At 43.7% G+C, this 24,096-nt stretch overlaps 2 protein-coding genes across 2 annotated transcripts; both read right to left on the minus strand.

Annotated features, from left to right (window-relative positions):
- Window positions 1-337: 337 nt before the first annotated feature.
- Window positions 338-13,557, minus strand: fam207a (family with sequence similarity 207 member A). The gene is made up of 6 exons (XM_034216960.1): window positions 13,282-13,557; window positions 5,459-5,591; window positions 1,885-1,953; window positions 1,139-1,313; window positions 700-765; window positions 338-598 (listed from the first exon to the last, which is right to left on the minus strand). Exons 1-6 carry the CDS (start codon window positions 13,456-13,458, stop codon window positions 472-474), a joined length of 747 nt encoding a protein of 248 aa, XP_034072851.1. The 5' UTR covers window positions 13,459-13,557; the 3' UTR covers window positions 338-471.
- A 399-nt stretch (window positions 13,558-13,956) lies between these two features.
- LOC117546606 (1-phosphatidylinositol 4,5-bisphosphate phosphodiesterase delta-4-like) lies at window positions 13,957-21,733 on the minus strand. Its single transcript, XM_034216892.1, has 15 exons — window positions 21,467-21,733; window positions 21,163-21,321; window positions 20,843-21,071; window positions 20,478-20,607; window positions 20,118-20,349; window positions 19,681-19,882; window positions 19,431-19,575; window positions 18,758-18,910; window positions 17,853-18,020; window positions 16,171-16,327; window positions 15,945-16,061; window positions 15,675-15,850; window positions 15,454-15,586; window positions 15,211-15,360; window positions 13,957-15,095 (listed from the first exon to the last, which is right to left on the minus strand). Exons 1-15 carry the CDS (start codon window positions 21,558-21,560, stop codon window positions 15,004-15,006), a joined length of 2,337 nt encoding a protein of 778 aa, XP_034072783.1. The 5' UTR covers window positions 21,561-21,733; the 3' UTR covers window positions 13,957-15,003.
- Window positions 21,734-24,096: the final 2,363 nt, after the last annotated feature.

Raw genomic sequence — 24,096 nt, forward strand, 5'->3', positions numbered from 1 at the left:
TTCACAGTACTTGAGATTCAGCTATTACAAATTTCAAACACAATTTGAAAAACATCATGAGAATTTTTTTCATGGCACCGTATGATTAAGTGAAAAGTCAAATACAGAGGTGTTTTTATTAAATATTAAAGATGCCCCCACATCTCCCAACACGTGGATGTTCTGCACATTTACATAGATCAGTGCAGTTGCTATGGTTATTATTACTGATGAGTCACTCTGATCTTATAGTCACTATCAGAGTGATGAGTGTGTGGGTGGACAGAAACAAAGCATACATTTGTAAATGATGCTGGGAGCCAATACAAATGAAGTGTAGCAGAAAACACACAGAAGCTCAGAGTTAACGGTTTATTACTGAAGAGGAGGAGTGAAGTGCAAATACTACACTTCGTCTTCACCTCTGTGTGGAGCATGATTCAGTCAGGGAAAGGGGGCATCTGTAGATGAGTGTCTGTGGAGGAGCTGCTGTTAGCTGGGCCCCTGCTCTTCCTCCTGCCTCATCCTCTTCCTCAGCTGCTCCCCGATATCCGCCAGAGGGTTCATCTTGGCGGAGAGCGTCTTCACCGCGCTGTCGAACCGGCTGCTCTCCGTTTCCCTAAAAAGACACACACACACACACACACACACACGTTCAGCTGTGTGGAGGAGAGGCCGATACATGTCATGTGAATAATATTGATGAGGAAATGTGCTCACAGGAATCGGCGTTTCTGTGACTGTTTCATCTGGCTGAAATCTGTCGGCTCAGGCCTCTTCACCGGCCTGGAGGAAACACACAGAAAACAATTTCAACTCAAGACTTCTAGTGATGGAAATGGAAGAGTTTAATATAACGTCACACATATTGGCACCGGTTACAATGAAATGTAGTCTCTATTTTACCCATCCTAGAATTAGGATCAGTGGGCAGCTACTAAATAGAGCCTGTGAGTCGTGTGGGCACCTCCGCACCATCCACATGGAGGATGTGTGATCAAGGCACTCAACACTCACTGCGTCCTTTAATCTAAATCCTATGTGTTGATTAAACGTCTGACAGTATCTGCGACTGGTTCTCTTCTCAAGGACAGGAGAAATGTGATAATTACGGAGCACCACGCTGGGTGCCTTCCAGAGAGGTCACCTTGGCACTTACACTTTGTTTTTCCGGCTCTTGCGGCGCGCTGCGGGGGCCGCGGTGGAGGGCCCGATGAGTTCAAAGAGCTCCGGCAGGGCGTCGGCCAGCGGCCTCATGTCCCCCACCACCGGCGTGGCCTGCCGCCGGGCCTCCAACGCCTGCTTCTCCTTCGCCAGTTTGATGGAGCTGATCTCTGAGAGGAGGCAGAGAGGGACATGCTGAGCCACACAATACAACTCCATTCACAATACATGGAAATAAGAAAAACATGTTCGAAAACACTAAAAAGGTGCGTTTCCAATCAGGAGCTTTAAGCCTCAACACGGCTATCAGTCTTTCAGAACGCACTCTGATCAGACTCTGCCCTCCATTATCTGAAAAAAGGTCAGATTTCTTTCTAATTTTATTCTAATTCCTGAAAACTGTCAGCCTTGGGTTTCAGCGGCATCGAGCCTCGCGGCCATTAGCACCTAATTAGACGCCAGAACAGGATACGTGTTGTGTTACTCGGGAATTGATTGGCTCAGCACAAGGTTGGGTTTCAGGCCTGATGGTGATTATGGGACATGGCGGCACGGTGAGGAATTAAAATCTAAACACAGACTGACCCAAACATGGAGCAAAAATCCCCAAACTCACTCATCTATCAGGTCACTCATTCTTCAACTGGCTCCAACAACAGACATCAATGAAATCCTTGATCTGACAATAAAATATCATTGTTAAATATGTGTGTATTCATATTAGTGCAGATAGAAACTCACTGTTCATCCATCGATCCCTCCTCTCCTTCATCTTCTCCTTCTTTGTCTTGAGTTTCTTGTCTTCTTGGCCTGTGACACACACACACACACACACACACACACACACACACACACACACACACACACACACACACACACACACACACACACACACACACACACACACACACACACACACACACACACACACACACACACACACACACACACACACACACACACACACACACACACACACACACACACACACACACACACACACACACACACACACACACGACAGGTCACACCAAACCCCACTGCATCGGGTAAACCTGATCATTAAATTAATTTACGAGTTAAAGATAAATCAAAGGTGAGAGGAATAAAGCCGCCACTCCTCGCCCCCCCCCCCCCCCCCCCCCCCCTTTCTGAGTGATCTCTTTACACAATCTGGAGTTCGATATATGTATAGATTGATCAATAGCAGTCTATAATATTTGATTATGTCTTATACGTCTCTGAAAGAATGAATACAAATCACCACCGTCTTAATCAAATATATCTGGGTTTTATTTACCAAATATCTGTTTTGGTTGCTTTACTTTTCCTCTTTATTGAATGCCATGTTAACGAAGTCATGTGATGTGTTGGCTGGCCGTGTTCCTATCCATCTATCGGGGTCAGAGGTCAGAGGCAGCTCACAGGCCGCGTGTCATTTCAATGAGCGCAGCAGGGTCTGATGGGAATGCTCTGCGCTGGACTATTGATCCCATTTAGACCGACTTCAACACCTAGCATCTGCCTTATTTCACCGCGTAGTAATATGGAGTTTCCTTTTTTTCCTTTCTTTTACTGTTTCTGATGCGGTTTTTACCAGAAAATGCGTGCTATCTGTCAATCTGACATCAAATGTGTCTTCAGATTTAGTTTACGGTGGCAAAGGTTATCGGAAAAAGTAGACCGGCGCTCACCTATGTCTCCAATAATCAGCTCGACCAAAAGAAGGAATACAGAACGTTCCTCTGATGAGCTACATTTAGGGTTTGGGTTATGGTACGAATTCTTGGAGGAAATGTTCTCCAGCTGTGTGTTCAGACAGGCCCGCTATCTCCGGAGACCCTGGCAGGCCTTTATCTGCCCCCCCCTGTTCCTGCTGCTGTTTGCAGTCAGAGAACAGGCAAAGATAGGCATCTGTAGTGCTGACTACAATGTGGGTCGAGGTGGAGAAATCTAATCTCCCGTGAGTGGGTGGGGGTGCTTTACCACCACACCGTTCCCACTGGGAGCATCGTCTTCCCGCTGTTAGATGAAATGGATAGCTGTGATTACCCACATCCACCCCCCCCCACCACTGTACTGCCCATACACCCTGCTCACAATACTGGACTGACAGCTCTAAGGTGGGCAGAGAGGGTGTGTTTAGACACTGTGAAGATGGAAGGTGGGGCAGTTAGAGATGATGGAGAAAATTTTCTTTAAAAAATATATATTTTCTTTAAATCATCATATATTCTTAAGACACTTGTAAACTCAGTTAAATGGGAGAGCAACAGAGTCGTTTTGGCAATGCCAATCTAAGGTCTCAGGTTCTTCCAACAATGCAACACACAGAATACTTAACATCATTTCAAATCAAAGTAAAGATAATAATACGACGTGCCATAAGTTGCAGGGAAAATCTATATAGTGGAACATAAAAAAGATTAGATAATAAATACTGTGCAGTAGAATCAAATATGGCGAGGTGTAATAATATATATATATATATTTATATGTGAACTAAATAGTGATAATAAGTATTACAGTATTTATTTTTAAATCTTACATTTATATTATTCTAATTCCTGCACCTTACTTGCACCATTATTTTTTTACTAATTATTAATTAGTGCCCTAAAAAAATAATGGTGCAAGTAAGGTGCAGGTAATTAATATGACAATAAACATTTTTATATATTCTCAGTGTGCCCTTAATCTCACTATACTGTTATGAAATTAAATCCAAATTGAAATGAAGAAATCTGATGTAAAAAATATATAATTTAATATCACTGTGACTTAAATGCTGTTGGCGTTCTAACACAGCAGTAATAATCCATCCTGGTGTTTGACAGAGACATATGACTGCAGAGTGCTTCCCAATGAGGCGTGAATGTCATGACTTTTGAGTTTCAGCCAATCACAAACCTCCTGTCCGCCTATATGTCCTCATGCTCTGATGGACACTGACAATATGACAGCTGGAGCCCATGCATAAACACCAATATAGATATAAAAACTGATAAAAACCCATCTGAAGGGTTTTCTGTAGCATCTTACTCAAAATGTATATGGTATTCTGTGCATTTAATATGAGTATAATGTCATTTAATAAGCACTGTAGTAAACATTGCTTCCATTACGGGATAATTGGCCTTGAACCAAAGAGGGGAAAAACAACAGACGGGTGTTCAAATGAAATGAGGAGAAACATGGGCGTGTTGAAAGGTGGAATGATGATGAACATGGAGGAGAGGAGAAGGAAATGGTCCTGAGAAGCAGGGTAGAGGAAGAGGAGAGTGTTTAGGGAGCTGACCTCAGAATAAAGAGGAGCAGGGGGATTTCCCTCAAGGGTCCGTTAGTGATACGACACCGCTAATAAGACTGCACACCGAGCGCTTTGTCAGGGGGCTCAGATACACTGATCTTATATTCTAACACCACCTCAGAGAGAAGTGTATGCTTAAGGAATGCACTGGTATGCACATTTTTATACGCAGGTTTCTATTTGTAATTAGTGCTTTAATGTTCAAAAAGCTTTCATACTGCCTGTGCTGCAGCACCTCTTTTCACCCTCTGTCTGAAACCAGAGCCCAGTCTGCTCTGATTGGCTAGCTTGTCGGCTCTGTTTTAATGATTGGTTAATGGGTCCAGGCATCGACACGTCACGATCTAAGGCTGCAAAATGTATTGTAATGTTATCGAAATATGGATTAATAATAATGTGTGAGCAAATAGAATCATTACTAGGGAAAATGATGTTCAGTGTGATGCATTCAAGGACTTCCTAATAGTCCATTCTCTGCATTGAACCTGGTCCCATCAATAAAGAGAGACAGCCGCAGCCTCAGTCTTCCACTGATGCAGCTAAACCGTGATTTCATGCATGAGCTAAATTTACACCCTGCTGCTCTATAAATAGCAGCGGGCCCGTTGTCTGCTGAGGCTTCATGCAGCACGGCGTGCGTAGCTACTACGCCCACCTCCATCCTCCCCCCCCCCTCCCTCCGTCAGACTCAGCTCTGCATCCTTTGGATCATCTCCAAACAGGTTTCTGTTGCAGAGCTGGAAGGAGATGATCCAAGTGACACAGAAAATACCTCCCAAAAAACATTTTCTAGAGTCTGGGTGGTGCTGATGAAGCGGGCGGACAATCACAAGCCTGATCCACCATCTAGTGGCCAGAGAGTGTAAGCACATCTTCAGAATGTGGTGTGATCACACCAATCAGATGTATTTATCTCACTCCTGCTACGCTTGGCGAGTAACGGTGACCTGTCACACTCAAGGTTCTTTTTTCTTTTATCCATTCCTTATCTTTTGTAAGTCTTACCTGTCTTGGCAGGTGCTGGAGCTGGTTCTGGTACATGTGGAGCTTCTTCTAGCTTCAGAGTCTGTACCAGGGCCTCTGGAGATATGTGAGTGCCGGAGAAGATCCCAGAGGGGAAGGAGCTCTGTCCCAGGGCCTGTGGAAGTTCACAAAATAAATCAATGAGTGTGATGCCCCTGTGGGTTCATCAGTAGAGAGGAGGTGGCTGTCCTGTCTGTGCTGATTGGTGATTGGTGATTGCAGTAACTCAGGGCACCTGGGTCTGGTGCCCTGCAGCTATTTAAAGCCTCTCTGCTCCTCTCTGTGCTCTCTCTGCTTCTCCCTGCAGGCACACCGGTTTTGTTGAGTATATTAGGAGTTTCTTCAGTTGCTTTACTTTGTGCACTTCAACTACATATTGCGCCGAGGCTTCGGAGCGTGTGTCGAGTATTCCCCGAAGCTTTTTGTGAAGCATGTATCGAGGCTTGTATCGTTTTGGGCCAGTGACGTCATCGATGACAAACGAAGCCTCGCTGCCTGTCGATACCACGTGACTGCTTCACGAAGCGATTCAGATCGGTTGAACCGTTGAACCACAACGCTCATAATACCCATGGATGTATAATAAGAACCATATTACCCCTCCTGTACCCGGGCCCGGTGACACGATGGAATTAAAAGAGCTCAGACCCTCACTTATAGAGGTCGGAACATGTCATAAGTATAAATGGATGCAAGCATAAATAAATGTAGGAAAAAAAACATGAACAAATAATTGAATAAATACAGGAATACATATGTGTCATTGTTTTCAGGAAGATTTAGTGTGTGTGCTGTGGCTCAGCTGGAAAGCAGTTGACTCATGACCGCAGGGTCCCTGGTTCAACGACTGCACAATACGTCTTTTTTGTTGTTTATAAAAGCTACAGCTAAATGAGATAATGTAGTTAACAAATGTATTCTTTGATATGGTTTAGCCTTTCTCCGGCTACAACTACAGGATCGTAGTTGGATCATAAGTCCTGGATGGATATCCTCGTGGATTCATCTTCCTATTATACACACATGCATTTCCAAACATTTGGACTACCTATGTTGCAAATGTATTATCTTTTCAATTTACACACGGCATCTATTGCACGTCTGTCCGTCCTGGGAGAGGGATCCCTCCTCTGTTGCTCTCCCTGAGGTTTCTCCCATGTTTCCCTTTAAACTGTGGGTTTTCTCCGGAAGTGTTTCCTTGTACGATGTGAGGGTCTAAGGACAGAGGGTGTCGTATTGTCATACTGATATTCTGTACAAACTGTGAAGTCCACTGAGACAAATGTAACATTTGTGATATTGGGCTATATAAATAAACATTGATTGATTGATTGATTGATTGATTGACAACATGGTTAAGTTTATGAATATTATTAAGGAATCCCTCTTTGCAATGTTTACCAGCCTCCTTAGGCTTTTCAATCACAATCATTCAACTGGAATAAAAACAATATTGTTAACATGAAAAAAGGATTTTATGTTCGTTGTTTAGAGTTATTCTAAGGCTTTACTCATCGGGAACTCGGTATGAGATAGAGCACACTGTTGAGATGTCCAATCTGCCTGTTTTACACACTTTGACCAACAGGGGGTTGGTGTTCAAATGAAGCCCACGATGAAGCCTCATGAGATGAAGCCTTTTGAGATGAAGCCTTTTGCGAACCAATTGGTTGGAAAGCTTCAAAGCTTCATAAGGCTTCATCTCGCCATCACTAACTTCAACACTCTCACACACATACATGTCCATACAATCCACACCCTGCACTTACATTACTGATACCACTGACATCCACACCTCATACTTTACTGGTTTTGATTTGATTCGTTTGTCCTAAATAAACATCTTTTGTTAACCATCGACATGGTGTGTCTCTTCTTTGTTGTGGCCTTTTGAGCCAGGTCATAACAAATGGGGGCTCGTCCGGGTTATTTGGTTAAAAGTTTGTGTAATGCTCAGAGCACATGGTGTCATTTGAGCAGCTGATTAGTTGATGTGGTCCAGCTGTGTGCTGGCTTGGCGCCACTACTGGGGGACACATCATGTTTTTTGGGTTTCAGGAAGCTTTAGTGTTTGACATGGTGTCAGGTTTTGTGTGCCAATCAGAAGGTAAGATGTTGCTGCTTGTTACGCTTTTGTAAAGGGATTTCCCCGCTAGGCTTAAGTGGCGTTTCCCCTTGGGTTGCGTCTGTTTTTGTTTTGTTCATAGTGTAGTGGCCACGTGGTTAGTGTCAGCTGTTTTCGGACAGCTGTCTGCGTGCAGGTCGCTCCATAACTCCGCCGGGTTCCAGTGCGTAATTACCCGCCGCAAGCCACATGAAGACTAGGTGAGTTTAGTAAGATTTTGGTTAGGCAGTTAGGGGGAACATTCTCTGTTGGGTTTTGTCTTTTGCACAGGCGTGTTGACAGTTTAATACTTTGCTTTCTGATTGGGTATAGGCAATATATTATGGCTTCTTTGTCGGCGTTTGTGGATGCGCCCTCAGTGTCTTTCTTAGATGATTGCCAGAAGGCGCAGTTGGTCGAAATAGCAGAGCATTATGAAATTGCTGTTGTGGGGAGCAAGCGGAAACATGAGCTGTCATCGTGTCATCTTTGTTTGAGCAGGGGGTGTTGCAGAAGAGTGAGTCTGGTGCGGCAGGGGTCGGGCCGGTAGTGGTTCAGACAGCTGGTTTGACTTCGAGCAGCAAAAGGAGCTTTTGGCCATGCAGTTCAATCAGGAGAAGTTGAGGTTGGAGCAGGAGAGGTTGAGGTTGGAGCAGGAGAGGTTGAGGTTGGAGCAGGAGAGGTTGAGGTTGGAGCAGGAGAGGTTGAGGTTGGATCAGGAGAAGTTGAGGTTGGAGCAGGAGAGGTTGAGGTTGGAGCAGGAGAGGTTGGAGCAGGAGAAGTTGAGGTTGGAGCAGGAGAAGTTGAGGTTGGATCAGGAGAGGTTGGAGCAGGATAAGTTGAGGTTGGAGCAGGAGAAGTTGAGGTTGGATCAGGAGAAGTTGAGGTTGGAGCAGGAGAGGTTGAGGTTGGAGCAGGAGAGGTTTATGTTGGATCAGGAGAGGTTTAGGTTGGATCAGGAGAGGTTGGAGCAGGATAAGTTGAGGTTGGAGCAGGAGAAGTTGAGGTTGGATCAGGAGAGGTTGAGCTTGGAGCAGGAGAAGTTGAGCTTGGAGCAGGAGAGGTTGAGCTTGGAGCAGGAGAAGTTGAGGTTGGAGCAGGAGAAGTTGAGCTTGGAGCAGGAGAAGTTGAGGTTGGAGCAGGAGAGGTTGGAGCAGGAGAATAGTGCTGTAGCGACGCGTCGACTTCAAAATATCGTCGACAACATATTTCCGCGTCGACGCGTCGCTACACACACGTGGGTCACCCAAAGCAACAAGCAGTTCGCAATCGCACTTCAAACACAATGGAGACTGAAACGGCTACCACCTCCTCCTCACAGGATTGCGCACGAAGCCCCCAAACGAAAACATCTCGCCCTAGGTCTTCAAAAGCATGGGAATATTTTAAAGTTAGTCCAAAACGCAAAGATATTTATATCTCACTGAGACTGCTGCATAGCCTAGCAGAAGCAGCAGCTAGCTGTGGTGGCTACCATTAGCAGCTAGCATTTGCTCTCCGATTTTTCATAAAAATGGAATTATGGATTATAAATTCAATCATTTTTTTATACATAGACGTTAAAAACCTATGGATTAACCGATTCAGCCGCGTTTTTTCATTTTAATGCCATTGAACACGTCTTTTGATCAGATTGACAGCTACGGTGGTGAGACGATCTCCCTAGAAGCTCTGTGAAGGTACGTGTTGTGATGACTGTATTTGCTTCCCCTGTCGCGAGTCCGGATCACTCAGTGATGATACTATATACCTACATAATCTGTGGAGTCTCAGCTTTAATCGGATATATTGTATGTGCAGCTACGATAAGTAATAAGGGTACTGTTATCTTGAGTTCTGTGCCAATGTCCGTTAGCATTTTTCGCTCAGGGGTCATTTAGATGCTTCTTATGAGACTTGTGTTTTGTTTTGGTAAACATGGTTTGTATCGTCAATTAGCTGAGATTATTTCCGTTAATCTGGTATATACATTAATAGGTTCTTAAATATTAAGATTCCCTGAGACACAGTATCGTGACAAATTTTTTTTTTACATTACGTTTTTTTTACATTACGTTTTTTATGAATTGAACAACAGAAAAATAATCGTTAGATTAGTCGACTAATCGTTCAAATAATCGCCCGATTAATCGTTTTCAAAATAATCGTTTCCCCCCCAGCACTACAGGAGAAGTTGAGGTTGGAGCAGGAGAGGTTGAGGTTGGAGCAGGAGAAGTTGAGGTTGGATCAGGAGAGGTTGAGCTTGGAGCAGGAGAAGTTGAGGTTGGATCAGGAGAGGTTGGAGCAGGAGAAGTTGAGGTTGGATCAGGAGAAGTTGAGGTTGGATCAGGAGAAGTTGAGGTTGGAGCAGGAGAAGTTGAGGTTGGAGCAGGAGAAGTTGAGGTTGGAGCAGGAGAGGTTGAGGTTGGATCAGGAGAAGTTGAGGTTGGAGCAGGAGAGGTTGAGGTTGGAGCAGGAGAAGTTGAGGTTGGAGCAGGAGAAGTTGAGGTTGGATCAGGAGAGGTTGAGCTTGGAGCAGGAGAAGTTGAGGTTGGATCAGGAGAGGTTGGAGCAGGAGAAGTTGAGGTTGGATCAGGAGAAGTTGAGGTTGGATCAGGAGAAGTTGAGGTTGGAGCAGGAGAAGTTGAGGTTGGAGCAGGAGAAGTTGAGGTTGGAGCAGGAGAAGTTGAGGTTGGATCAGGAGAAGTTGAGGTTGGAGCAGGAGAGGTTGAGGTTGGAGCAGGAGAGGTTGAGGTTGGGGCAGGAGAGGTTGAGGTTGGATCAGGAGAAGTTGAGGTTGGAGCAGGAGAGGTTGAGCTTGGATCAGGAGAAGTTGAGCTTGGAGCAGGAGAGGTTGAGGTTGGAGCAGGAGAAGTTGAGCTTGGAGCAGGAGAGGTTGAGCTTGGAGTAGGAGAAGTTGAGGTTGGAGCAGGAAAAGTTGAGGTTGGAGCAGGAGAAGTTGCAGTTGGAGTTGAGGGGTCAGCAGCAGGAGGTAGAGAAGCGTTTAGAGGTGGAGAAGGTGCTGGAGGTGGAAAAGATTAAATGTGAGGTGGAATATGCTAGATTACGGCTGATTGGAGAGGGCAAGCTTTCTCTGGTGGAGGATGGTTCTGATAGGTCGGCATCGGGTAGTGGCGATATTATTTCTTACTTGCGGTTAGTGCCAAAGTTTAATGAGCGTGACCCTGACATTTTTTTTACTCTATTTGAACGCATAGCAGAGGCAAGAAACTGGTCAGATTCGGACAGAGTGCTGTTACTTCAGTGTGTACTCACTGGGCGAGCACAGGAGACCTATTCAGCTGTTTGTGGTGAACATGCTTTGGACTATGCCAGAGTAAAATCAGCAGTGTTAAAATCATACGAACTGGTTCCTGAAGCGTATCGTCAGAAGTTGGGTCAAGGGGGATAAGCAGACACATGTGGAGTTTATCCGTGATTTGACTTCTCATTTTCAGCGGTGGTGCGCGGCAGCAAAGGTTGCCAGTTTTGACGGTCTTTGTGAACTCATTGTATTAGAACAATTTAAAGATGTTATCCCTCAGCGTGTGGCCACTTATGTAAATGAGCAGAAACCTTCCACCGCGCTTAGAGCTGCTGAATTAGCGGATGATTTTGTGTTGACACATAAGGGCAGTTTTACAGAGAAAAAGTGGTCTAGGGGTGATTGGAGACGTGGAGAAGATGGTGGCTATTCCCGCGGTGGTGCAAAGTTCTCACCAGACTCCTCCCATAATGGATTTGCAGGTCCGGGGCGATCCGAGGGCACCAGAGTGGGCTAATGTCATTATTGCCGAGAAGAGGGTCATTGGAAGGAGCAGTGTCCGTTGCTGGAACCTGAGGGGAAGCCTCGTTCTTCATCACATGCTCCAGCCATGTGTTGTTCTGCCGTTTTGGTTAAAAAGCCGCAGGGTGTAAGATCGGGCATGGTGCCTGTTAAGAAGCTGGTTTGTGACGACTTGGATGTGGGTTCTGTTTTTGAGCCGTTCATAACGGAAGCCGTTGTATCAATGGTCGGTAGTGACAAGTATGTTCCGATTAAGGTGTTGCGTGACACAGCAGCTAGATACTCATTTATTGTTGAGTCAGTGTTGACTTTTTCGTCAGAGACTGGGGTTTTGTACTGATGAGGGGCATGGAGATGGGCTTGATTCCTGTGCGACGTCATACAGTAGTGCTGGATTGTGAGCTGGTACGGAGAGTTGTGTCTATCGGCGTGCATCCCGCGTTGCCACTTGATGGGGTACAGATGATTTTGGGCAACGATCTAGCTGGTAGTGCTGTGTGGGCGGGTGTGCCACCGCCTGTGGTGGTTTCGGGGCCGTTGGCATCTGTAGAGCCAGATGAGAGCGGTTTGCCATTTCCAAGTGTGTCTCCAGTTTATACTGTTACGCGTGCGCAGAGCCGTAGGATGTCTACTGACCTACCTGTTTCGGAGTCTGGAAAAAGTGGTCCAGCACGGTCCTTTGACTTTGAGATCGAGACAAAGAAGAAGGAGAAGACAGTCAAAGTGGTGAAGGAGAAGAAAGAGAGGAAACCCTGCAAAGCGAAGAAGAGGAGGCCGAAGAAGAGGAGGCCGAAGAAGAGGAGGCCGAAGCGCCCAAGAGGCCGATGAGCGCCTACATGCTGTGGCTCAACGCCAGCCAACCCAAGGAGGAGTGGGACATAAAAGGCAGTGGAGGCGAAGAAGCAGTACGAAATTGCAAGGCAAGAGTTCAAAGACAGCGGCGGAGGAGGAGCGTCCTCCAGTCCTAAGAAGGAAAGTAAAAAAGCTGGAGTTAAGAAGGAGGATATTGGGTTGTCGTGGATCCCTTTGGGGCCCCGTCTTAAGGGGGGGGCTGTGATGCCCCTGTGGGTTCATCAGTAGAGAGGAGGTGGCTGTCCTGTCTGTGCTGTGGTGATTGCATTGATTGCAGTAACTCAGGGCGCCTGGGTCTGGTGCCCTGCAGCTATTTAACGCCTCTCTGCTCCTCTCTGTGCTCTCTCTGCTTCTCCCTGCAGGCACACCGGTTTTGTCGAGTATATTAGGAGTTTCTTCAGTTGCTTTACTTTGTGCACTTCAACACTCTCACACACATACATGTCCATACAATCCTCACCCTGCACTGACATTACTGATACCACTGACATCCACACCTCATACTTTACTGGTTTTGATTTGTCCTAAATAAACATCTTTAGTTAACCATCGACATGGTGTGTCTCCTCTTTGTTGTGGCCTTTTGAGCCGGGTCATAACAATGAGTATAATTATTATTATGATTATTACTGGCTGCCTCCTTACTTAGACAATTTGAATACTTTAACAGGATTCTGTAAGACAATCTGAGCTATTTTGTTTGTTTGTATGTGCATGCCTTTATCTTTAGTTGTAACAATGTAGTTGTCCCCTCTGTGGGACGAATTAAGGAATTATGATTCTGAGTCACTGAATGCTTCATCTCAGCATCATAGTCCTGATTCAAATCCTTACATAGGGGTCTGTTGTTTTCATTACATATTTTGTTTGTTTTTGAATTACATTTGATTTACCTTAATTGCTTTAAAATGAAGAGCATTTAAAAATAAAGCTAACCTATTAACATAATTGTCCGATAATGGAACCAAGAAATCCATTCATAACAAAGACGTGTTTTTCTCACGGTTTTACTATTTGCTGGGCTAAAACATGTTGACAACATCTATTATTTTACGTATTTGTCGAGTAGTTCTCACAACAGACCTGTCTGGCGTTGTTCTTGTTATTCCCCAGCAGTGTAGTACTTGTTTTGTGTGGCTCCGCAGCAGCAGCAGCGGGTCTCTCTACCGCCAGACTCGGCGGTGATAACACGGACTGTGGGTGCAGCTTCACGGCCTCCTGGTGGAGCTTCTGCCGGACATGTTTGATTTTCCCCACCATTTTAATATATATGTAAACCTGGAGAATTTTACATTAATCTCAGCTGTACACACAATACACTGTGATGCAGCTCCCCGTGTCGACAGCGTGTGACGTCGTCAAGTTAGCGACACTACTACCGGAAGTACATTTATTTAAAATCATATTAAAAACGCACATGTTATTCTGAGTAATATTACATTTGTGAGAAAAGTACTTTGCAATTTACTTTTAAAATATTCTACCAATTTAGTGTTGTTATTGGGTTTTGTATTTAAAACACCTGTACATACGGCATTATTGTCTGAATAAGTTTTATTCTGAAAGTCAAATCCGGAAATGCGTGTTTATTCTCGCGGTAACTTCATTGTTGACATGACAAACGTAACTGGTGTTCCGGTTTAGTCAGTCGATGGAAAACGATGCAGAGCGAAAGTTCCGCATGCTTTTAATTGCTATATGGTTTTGCTGTCCTACTGGCAGTAACTTTAATATATAAAGAATAAAATGTTTACATTATTAAATGAAAATCATATTTATTTGCAGGCAGTGACAAAAATGACGTCTTTTATAATAAAAACAAAACAAGCAAATAAACACTTCCATGTGCTATTCTGTACAGAGCATATGAATGTTTCCATGTATACAAAAATAGACATATCAAAAACACATTTACACAAATGGGAAGTATAGATACATATATATACATACTACAAAGATAACATCAGATTACACAAGACTAAGTACATTCAGATTCAGCCTGTCACTGTAGCTCGAGATGTATAATGATGTTTATAAGAGATACATGAGGGTACATTTAAGGTACTATACTAGATTTTTCAAATAATGCCCGCTATATTGCATATTTAAATACCTAATAATCCAAAGAGGTTACTTGATGTTTGCTCAAAATATTTGTACGTGCTTTTTCAGAGACATCTATTTAATATATATATTTTAGTATCAGCCTACAAGATATTCTTTGTCCCTCCTATAGTTGGAGAAGGTGGTTTTGTTCAATCTTTGCTTACTTGTTTCCTAATAGAACGTGTCGAAATCTATAGATTTGACCATTTGGACCTCGATTTTTTTAACAGAATAAGAATTAAAATGTCTTGTTTTTCTCTAACAAGAAGACAATTTGTTTGGAAGACAATTGCATTTCAAGCTTTGCATGAGACTGTGAGGTCACACAGAAGTGCTGTTCGTAAGAGAAAATACTGAGAGGAAATATAAATCCTGATCTTAACATATTGGTGGCACTTTCTTCTCTATAACACATCAAATCTTTGTGCTACAGACATCGAGCATGATTAGCAAATTCCAAGTGAATCACAGGAAAAAGTGACACAAACTATAGTGAATGAAGCAGAAAAACATATATACATCTGCTGCAGAAGAACCACTAAATATTTGGCGGCGTAGTATTTATTCACATCAAATAATAACTATAATAATATGAAATACTGTTTGAAGAGCTATGGGTGTGTTATACGGGAAGGAATGACTCTAATAACTAAATAATATGTTATTTTATTACCCTTGCTCTATGAAAGAGTAGAAGGTTTACTCCAGTTCTGTGACCCTGACGTGTACGAATAAGGAGGAGGGGGGAATACTGGTTCCATCTCTGGACAAAAGGTGAATGTGACGATAACCTGGGAACACAAAGAAAAGCCAGAAGATAAAGAGAATAAGCTTTCTTGATATATTGTTATTCGAATGTATTGTTAGTACAAGTAAGTCTGCTAGAAGCTGTAGAAGCATCCTTACCTTGCTGCATGCAGATCAGAGGGAGTGTATACTGGCCCACAAAGTCATTTCTGGATGTCTTGTCATAGTCTTCCACTACAAAGCGCACCATGGCCAGCTCAGGAGTGTGGATGGTGAAGCACAGAGTGTCATACCACACAGGATTAAACCCTGCAGAAAAGGAGAAATCCCTTCCATGTCAGCATCCACAGCATTTTAAAGTTATACATCCTCTCCATTCATCCATTCATTCCTCTCCTGTACCGTTGTTATCGATGTATCTGGTCTCCTGCTTGGCCTGGTCCATGGGAACACCGTGGATCTCCACTCTGACCAGAGGATCCACGATGGAACCCTCCTTTATATTGACTTTGGGCAGCTGCTGACCACTGATCACCTTAAACACATCCATACAATGACTTATATAAAGCAACGATTGGAAAACTGCAGGGAAACACCTTTATTTATTTCCCGATGTTGTGTACCTGTATGGTTAGGACGACAGGCTGGTAGCCTTCCCGTTCGTGAGGTGTCTCAGGGTCAAATTTCTCTGCCTCTCTCATGAATCTGGGCTTTAGGACGTAGCCGCAGCTGTTATTCTGACGAAACAGTCCGTCATTCAAATCCATCCCCTCCCCGGCAGTCTGGAAGTTCAACGCAACTGTATGAAAAGGAAAAAAATGCACTTTTCTGGTTTCCCCATTTAAGTTAAGAAAGGGGGCTTTATGGGTCAACCATTTTTCAGTTGTATTCACCAATTTGGCACCCAACATTCCACATTTCCTGAGGGTTGAAATTGGAGGAGTCAGTTCTGAAGCCACTGGGATAAACCCTGGTCAGCTGCCGTGAGTTATGGTGCACAAAATCGGCCCCTAAAATGGAGATATCAGAAGATTACAAACATCAAAAATCTATTTCTAAATACAGTATACATCATAGGCCTACATTCCAAGGTGTAAAGCGGAAATATGCCTGACTCACCAGCCTCTCTCAAGTGTTTCCGGGCCTTGGACTCAGTGAAGGAGGCCACCTCGTAGAACTTGGAGTGGATGCGGGAGTGTTTGAAGTTACTGAAGTGGACACTTTTGCAGTAAACCACACAGTCTGACAGCTCATTGGAGAGACGCTGCTTTGACTTCTGTAAAGATAAGAAGAGAGAAAATAAAGGAATAATGAAAGCTCCAAGAAGCTTCTGCAGTTCTGCTGCCTAGGATGAACCCTGAACCCAATGATCCAAAAGGCATCCTCGTCATTTACATATTAGAGTCACATCGAGGTCAATTTACTCACAACCATGTAATAGGGTCAACCCTTGAGATGCACCCTGTCATGGATGGAAGCTCATCAGAACCTTGTGACAACCCCCTGTTGAATTGTGCAAGTGATACTCGCCCACGATGCCAGAGCTAAAGCAGGTGTGCTGCCAGGGGAGCTTCCATGACTGATCAGAGGGGCAGTGGACCCAAACTGCACCATGACAGTGAGAGCACCCCTGCCTGCAAGCCTGCCTGCTTCCACATGAAAACTGATCCTGCAGGTTTAGCCCAGACTTCACAGTGTCACCGCTCCACCTTCACCCGTCCACCAGACAGCCACCCTGCAGACACCTACACCAGCAACAGGGGCCAAAGTCGCCCCGGGCCTCACCTCTGGTGACAGTGCTGACAGGAGTCCCAGTGTGGCGTTTCATGCTTCTCAGATGCTAATAAATAAACATGACTTTAAGTGCCCCATGATTCCTTTGGCCAATTAGTTTGCTAATGATATATAGGCATTTAACATTATCCTGTAAAGCCTTACACACTTACACTTAGGGACAAAGACCTGTCCTATAGCACGGACCTCATCCAGATTGCTTAAATGTGACATGCCAATGGAGCAAACACTAAATGACCACTATGGATGCCAATCAGATGCCATCCTGAGTCAATAGCAACAGGAAGTGACACTTGTAACGGGATATATGACTTGACATGAATTGGTCCCATATATCTGACATACGATTGGCCCAAGTTGACTAAAATGTAATTGATTAAAAGTATTTTAGGAACTCTTTAATTTAAATCTCCCAATTAAAGTTGGATTTACATTCTATCCCTACTTAGAGACTCTATACCTCAGCATTTACCAACACAGGTGATTACTGACTGTGATAAATGCCATTCAGAGTATCAAATATCCCGTGTTAGAGGAGACTGTACAACCTTCACCTAGTTAGGGACAGACTGGCATGGCACTCCTGTCCTTTTTCTCATTGACCCCCTTTACACCTATACTGTCAAACTACTCCACATGAAACTGAACGGATATATGTCTCGACAGATGTTTATATCATTTGGTTTAAGTGATTTTGATTAAGTTCAGATGTACATGGCTTGGGTAAAAGACACCAGTGTCACGAGTGGTTGACAGTGTTGAAGCTCTTTCTTTCCTGTCTTGCCTGCCTCTGTCTTCCTCTGCCATCACAGTGTAAACAGATCAGCTTATCTAACACCCAATGTCTGCTCCCTGACCTTAACCTCCTCTATTTTTCATGAGGGACGACAGGAGTTTATGCAATCCTTTTCGCTGGGCGACCAGATTTCTAAAAACGAATGGCTAGGCTTTTGTCCCGATAGGCTAAATTGTATGAAGCTCATAAACCCCCAATATTTTTGACATACCTTAACCGTGCGACGGACACTCTCTCTGTGCTGGTTCTCTTCTTCAATGTCAGCCACCTCGTCTTCATCACTGAGCTCTCCAGTCTGAGAGTCTTCCGCCAACTCGTTGAAACTCTCCTCCAGACCACCGATTTTCTTCGCCTTCAGCAGGATCTTCCCCTTCAGATCCTGACAGGAAGTTCAAATAAACCCTGCGGTCAACACTCACGTCCAGTCTACTTTTCAGATAATTCAAAATAATGCTTGGATAATAGTTGGCTAATGGTCTTTTTGAGGGAGTGGTTCCTAGGGGGAAAGTATTGTGGTAATGAATAATTCAAGGTGCCACTGTTGCATGTAGACACATCATATTGTATGGCAGGGGTGTCTCTGACAGGCTTTAGGGGGAAAAGTGAAGGTGCCCCGAGCTCCTACCAGGCGGAGTACCCACTGTTAACACCACACTATGTTTTGCTTGGTGCTAGTCTGCTTTGAATTACTGCCAGGCTGCAGGATTAACTTTATCTTGTAACTGAAGTCACTTAATCACTGGTCAAAATCAATGGACAGCAGAACACAACCATCCAGGAACTGCTTTGCATCGACACTTGATAACTGGTAACTCATTTGAGTAGCACCTTGACACAAATACAGTACAATGGGTCAAGCTGTTGAAATGAACATAGGGATGCTATTTTGGATTAGCTCCGGTATTGAGATAAATAGGTTGAAAGCATTCATTCAGCGCGGTGCGGTGACATGTATCGATGTTTTCACTTTCCATCAATGATATTGGATCAATATATATATCGATTAAGATGGTCACAGAACCAGTGTAGTGCTTTAAAGTCCTACCTGCAAGTTTACTAAAGGACAGAGTGTTTTCTTACACACTAAGTGGGTTGATAAGACACTGCACTGCTCACCTCAGGAGACGGCAGCCTGCTGGGGGCCTTGGCGTCTAGTGTGCTTTTCAGCAGCTTGTCCCCAAGGATGTGGTTGAGGTGTTGGGCCATGACTCTCTGTTGCTCAACACCGCAGTGGTTCTCGATTGACAGGATGACTGGATATTCCGATGCCTGGGTGGCGGAGAGGTGGAGGCTGTGAGTTTGTAATTGAACACTGGAGAGCATTATCATGGGGGAAAGCTAATACGCCCGCTGCCATACACCTGTGGGTTATGACTTGGTGGGAGAAAGACAGCAGATGGATGGACAAGGGGTCAAAATATTCAGCTGTGGACGGATGCTCATACACAACAGGTTCTGTCGTGCATGTAACCCTGGCAGCACGATGCTGGCACTGTGTGGCAGATCCCTGGCTAGCTGACTTTATAGGGCTTTCAGATGATGGTATCATTGTTTTCACTCTCATTAATGTACAATGAGAAGCTGAGCGATTTGTTGATACAGCTTATCTTGACAATTAAAGCATAAAACAATAGCAATTCTAGCGGGTTATAAACTGTGCAACTTAAAAAGAATAATTTGGAGCAATGTGTTTATCTCTCCATTTAAACTGTGAGGTAGAAAATTGTGCAATTGAGATTCGTTTAAAGATGAATTCATTTATATTGTGGCGAAAAACAGCTAATGCTACCTTGAAGGCATAGTTGCCGACTGCGGTGACCACATCCTTGAAGAGTATCTTGGAGGTAAACGTGTGTCCATGATAGACGATGGGCTCTCCGTTGGCACCATCCCAGCAGTCCACCTCCACACACCGACAGCCACGACTCAGAGCCCTGAGCAGCAAACGCAATCCAATATTGGTGTTAGTAGGCATTTGCTTTGGTCGATTTAACCCCAAAAAGACATTTCTAGCAGCCTGATCTCAGTGAACTCAGTACCTGATGTATCCCTCCACACTGCTCTGCCCTCGGAGCTGGTCCTCCATCAGGTAGGTGTTGTGCGAGGAGGAGATGAAGTAATGGCACAGCGGCTGGCTCATGTCCTGGAAGATGCCCAGCCACTGTGGGTTGAAGATGGAGCCCTCAACTGAGCCGAGGTACATCAAGAAACCGTCAAACGTCATGGCATTCAGCAGCTTGGCTGGAAACACAGAAACTTCGGATATCAAGATGGCTCCCAAAGTGTAAACCAATACCTAGCCACACAGGGTAGGACTTCACAATAATCTCGATTATCTATGGTCTCATATCATCTACAGTGTGCAAACTTTATTTTTAATATTAAACCTTTATTTAACCAGGTGGTCCCATTGAGATCATCGATCTCTTTTTCAAGGGAGACCTGTCCAACATGGCAGCAAATACAAGAACTGCACCTGTGTCAGAGGGCTCGTAGCACTCAATGAGCTGCTTGGCGTGCAGCTGGATGTCGCCCCCTTCCAGCTGCTCATCTCTCAGAAAGTCCTCCAAGTCTCTTTTGGATAATTTCTGGCCATCAAAGGAGAACTCCTGGAAAACCCTCAGCACATCGTCTCGCTGGGTCAACATCTTGTAGAAAAGCACAAACTCGTCATCCTCCAGTGTCCCCGTCTGGGACTTATCGGCCGTCTGAGAGAAGAGAGAAAAACTATGGATGGATGCAACAAAAGCCAGGAGGTCTTCAGGACCTAACAAACACTCTTAGTCGAATACTTAAATCACATTATGTCCATAGTTTTCAGCTCAAAAGCTCTTACTGTGAAGAGACGATGAGCATGCTGCTCGTTCATGTCCACATTCATCATCTTCAGTAAATCTTGCACTTCCTTGAAGTTCATCCTGCCATCGTTGTTCTTGTCTGCCTTCTTGAACCAGTCACCAATCCATCTGGGTACACCACTTAAGGAAAGTGTCACATTCAACAGTGGTAGGGAGATCCTCAATAAGGACTGACAAAAGGACTGTTCACTGTTCAGGGACACTCCGCAGTGTATATTTTAAAAGTATTACAGTACAGTACATTGTCGTTACTAGTTTTATCAGTACACAACTATCTACACTGGATACCAGTGTAGCTAACACTTTGAATGACATTTGATTGAAATCACAGAGTGAAAGATACTGGTCAAGTTTCTCCCGCTCCCCCATGTTCTCAAGGTTCTCAATCAGCTTCCTCATGCCTCTGACCCAGGACTGTGCTTCCTCTGAGGACTCAGCCACCAGGTCCAGGTTGCCCCTGCGCCCGCGGAAGACCAGCGTGAAGCATCGGTCAGCTGGGAACTCATCGGCGATGCTGAGGAGCACCTCTGACTGGTGACCCTCTCGTATTGCCTCCAAATCGCTCACTGAAACTGGGCACGATGACAATGGTTAGATAAAACTAATCAACTTTTGTGAATGACTCCTTGACATCGAGGTGGTCAGGAAATCACGTGTTCTTACATGTGGAGTGTGTGTTGCCAGCCTTCTTGGACTTGTACCAGATGGTCATGAAGTCGTCCTGCAGTTTGAAGTAGCGCTGCTTCTTCCAGGTACGAGATTTGATTTTCCTCATTATCGTCCCCACCAGCATGGACTGGAGGTTGTCATCCCCCTGGATGCCTAGAAAGAGAAGGTTAGATGTAGTCATTGAAGATGCTCTATGTATCAAAATCTACTATAAACATCCCCATCTGTGATAGAAGTCTAGGTTGGCCATGTTTTACCAATTAGACATGGAAATCCCAGTGCAAGAGAAAAGACTTACGGAGGACGCTCTCTGTGGAATCCATTTGTTGTTGTCTCACACTTCTGCCATCTAAAGGAAATATGTAAATGTTATTGTACAGTAAGCCTTTCATGCTTTTACAAAATAGTAACACACATTTTGATGATTAATCATCAGTAATGTCAATTCAATGACAAAGCGATTAAAGGCATAGATCTGCCAGAAAAGTCTAGTAAATACTGAAATGACAGGCACATTATGGCAAATGTTGCTTGGACAGTTCTATGCAGGTCCACATGCGGTATATCTTTTATCTTCATGAAATGATAAAGCAGGAATATGTGAGCTGTGTATAGAAGGTGGGTGTAGCTGCATTAGATGCACCATCAGCCTCATCATTATCTCCCACTAAGCTGCGCTGAATGTTCTCTCTGCTGTCCTGCACTTTTTGTTCTGTGTGTCGGGTCACTAAGCCAACTAATCTTCCCAAATCCCTGTCATAGTTTCAGCATTCCCTTCACTTTATGACACGACTAACTGGGTCATGCTCAAAACATCAGACAGTGTATATCATTTGGGCTGTAAACTATTTCGTTTTAGCATAGACACTATTCCTCAGCCTGCAGTAATGCTATATGGTTGGCTAAGATTGTACTGTCTCAGTAACTTCAAATATAGTTCAGAAAAACACATCACATAGACAAAGATAAGTCATTTTAGATAGAGAATAGACTCCAGAAAAGAAGTTGATCCGCCAGCTGCTCTTTCACACCTAAATAGTCTGTTTATATAGAAAATACAGTAATAGACAAATGCTGACGGTATATCATGTAACGGGAAGATCCAATCTGTCTGTTTGCTGTTGTTGGACAACTTGAACATCTGTTATATTATTTAAAAGAACTTTTTTACTGAAACATCCACACCTAATAAAGGTCCAACTATTACTGCATGTACATGGACCCTAACCCAGTCCCAAAACACAAGCAATAAGCATTATTGATTAGAATCTGACCTGTTGCAGGATCATCCCTGAGTCCCACGGGCTGAACAGATCAAACTGCCGTCTCTCTGCATGCCGTGCTGCAACTACTGAAGCGCCTCTGTGAAAATCACCCCCCCACCCCCCCTCCTCCCAAAGAGAGAAGTGCAGGTTCAACTAAATTAACGAGGAACTATTGTTTAGGCTGTTGAATAATCATTGCATGAGGAAGCCAATCAAACTCATCTTCTGCTACCAGTAGTGGAATGGGACTACAGTATAATACGAATCATTTGAAGGTATTTTATCTCAGTATTTCCATGTTATGCTACTTTATACTTCTACTTCACTACATTTCGGAAGCACTTTTTACTCCACTGCATTTATAGTTACTTTGTTTAAAACATTCATTCATCAATAACCATAGTACAGTAATATATACAGTACTTTTATTTTTAATATTCAAGGCAAGGCAAGTTTATTTATATAGCACTTTTCAACACAAGGCAATTCAAAGTGCTTTACAAAAAATGAAAGAGATTAAGAAAAAAGCATAAAAGCATAATTTGTCGTCAGAACGTTTGTACTTTTACTTAAGTAAGACCTGGAATGCAGGATTGTCCTTGTAACAGAGTAATTGTACACTTCAGTATTGCTATGTTCACTTCAATTAAAGATCTGAGTTATTTTTTCACCATTGCTACTAAGTTAGGTTGTGCTATTTGTTGTTAAAGTGTTTAAAGTTATTGTGTATTTTAAGCCTCTACATGGCTAAGTGCCCAAAATCCACAGACAATTCAAGGAAGTAGATAGTTTGTCTTTTAATGTGCACTTTAATCTGAGTTTTTCCAACTCAGTGAAATCTGCTACAGTGAGAAACTGACTCACGTGTCGTGTCTTGTTACTAGACCCCGCTCATCAAACTTTAATCAGGACAGTTTATCTGCAGGTCTGAGGACAGCACAGCCAGGAGAGATCCAACGTCAAATGAACGTGCCCCTAAATTCCCTCTGCACCCGTCACTGATGCACCTGAGAGCTCACACACATGCGTTTGTAAGATTTGAATATTAATATCTGTGGTCTTCATCCAGGCCCCATCTCAGGTTCTGAGGCATTAATAATCCACAGCTGCAGATCAGCTTCCAGATCAGATGACACAGACTGAGCCAAGGCTGAAATGGAGGGGCTCCCTCCATCGCAGGAAGGAAAAGAAACTACATTACCCAGCAGCAACCTCAGGTGACCTGGAGTGATGATAGTCTCAACAAGTTAACACCACTTTCATGATAGCTGAGGTGTAAATAGCTACTGGATTTACGTACTTCTACACTAGATGTACTATACATTATATCCACGGCGAGCTAAAAATGGTACACATTATTTTGCATTAAATTGCAACATAATCCTCCAGATTACCTAAAAACAAAGTGTTATCTCATCAATTACTGCCTTTTTAACTGTTTTCTCAAAATATTATATTGCAACACCTGAAATCAGGGTAATATTGTGTACGATAATACTATATTTATCTATTTAATTTTTAAGTGTAACTTGAAAAATGTACATTGATGTGTTACTAAGCGCAGCTAGTAAATATAGTCAAATGAATCAATTGTGTTTTATATCATTTTGTGCTTTATGTTTGAATGGAGTTCAATATACAATGTTTTGCCCCTAAACATTTG

This window comes from Gymnodraco acuticeps, unplaced genomic scaffold, assembly GCF_902827175.1.
Source record: "Gymnodraco acuticeps unplaced genomic scaffold, fGymAcu1.1, whole genome shotgun sequence".
Classification (NCBI taxonomy): domain Eukaryota; kingdom Metazoa; phylum Chordata; class Actinopteri; order Perciformes; family Bathydraconidae; genus Gymnodraco; species Gymnodraco acuticeps.

Coding starts and splice junctions, on each gene's coding strand:
- fam207a (XM_034216960.1), bottom strand. CDS start 13,458: ATGGTGGGGAAAATCAAACATGTCCGGCAGAAGCTCCACCAGGAGGCC. Junction 5,592..13,281: donor ACAAGAACAACGCCAGACAG/GTCTGTTGTGAG, acceptor GAACTTCCACAG/GCCCTGGGACAGAGCTCCTT. Junction 1,314..1,884: donor GAGGGATCGATGGATGAACA/GTGAGTTTCTAT, acceptor GCCTCCTCTCAG/AGATCAGCTCCATCAAACTG.
- LOC117546606 (XM_034216892.1), bottom strand. CDS start 21,560: ATGAAAGGCTTACTGTACAATAACATTTACATATTTCCTTTAGATGGC. Junction 18,021..18,757: donor GCAGGCTGCCGTCTCCTGAG/GTGAGCAGTGCA, acceptor ACTTCCTGTCAG/GATCTGAAGGGGAAGATCCT. Junction 15,361..15,453: donor CAGATACATCGATAACAACG/GTACAGGAGAGG, acceptor CCTTTTCTGCAG/GGTTTAATCCTGTGTGGTAT.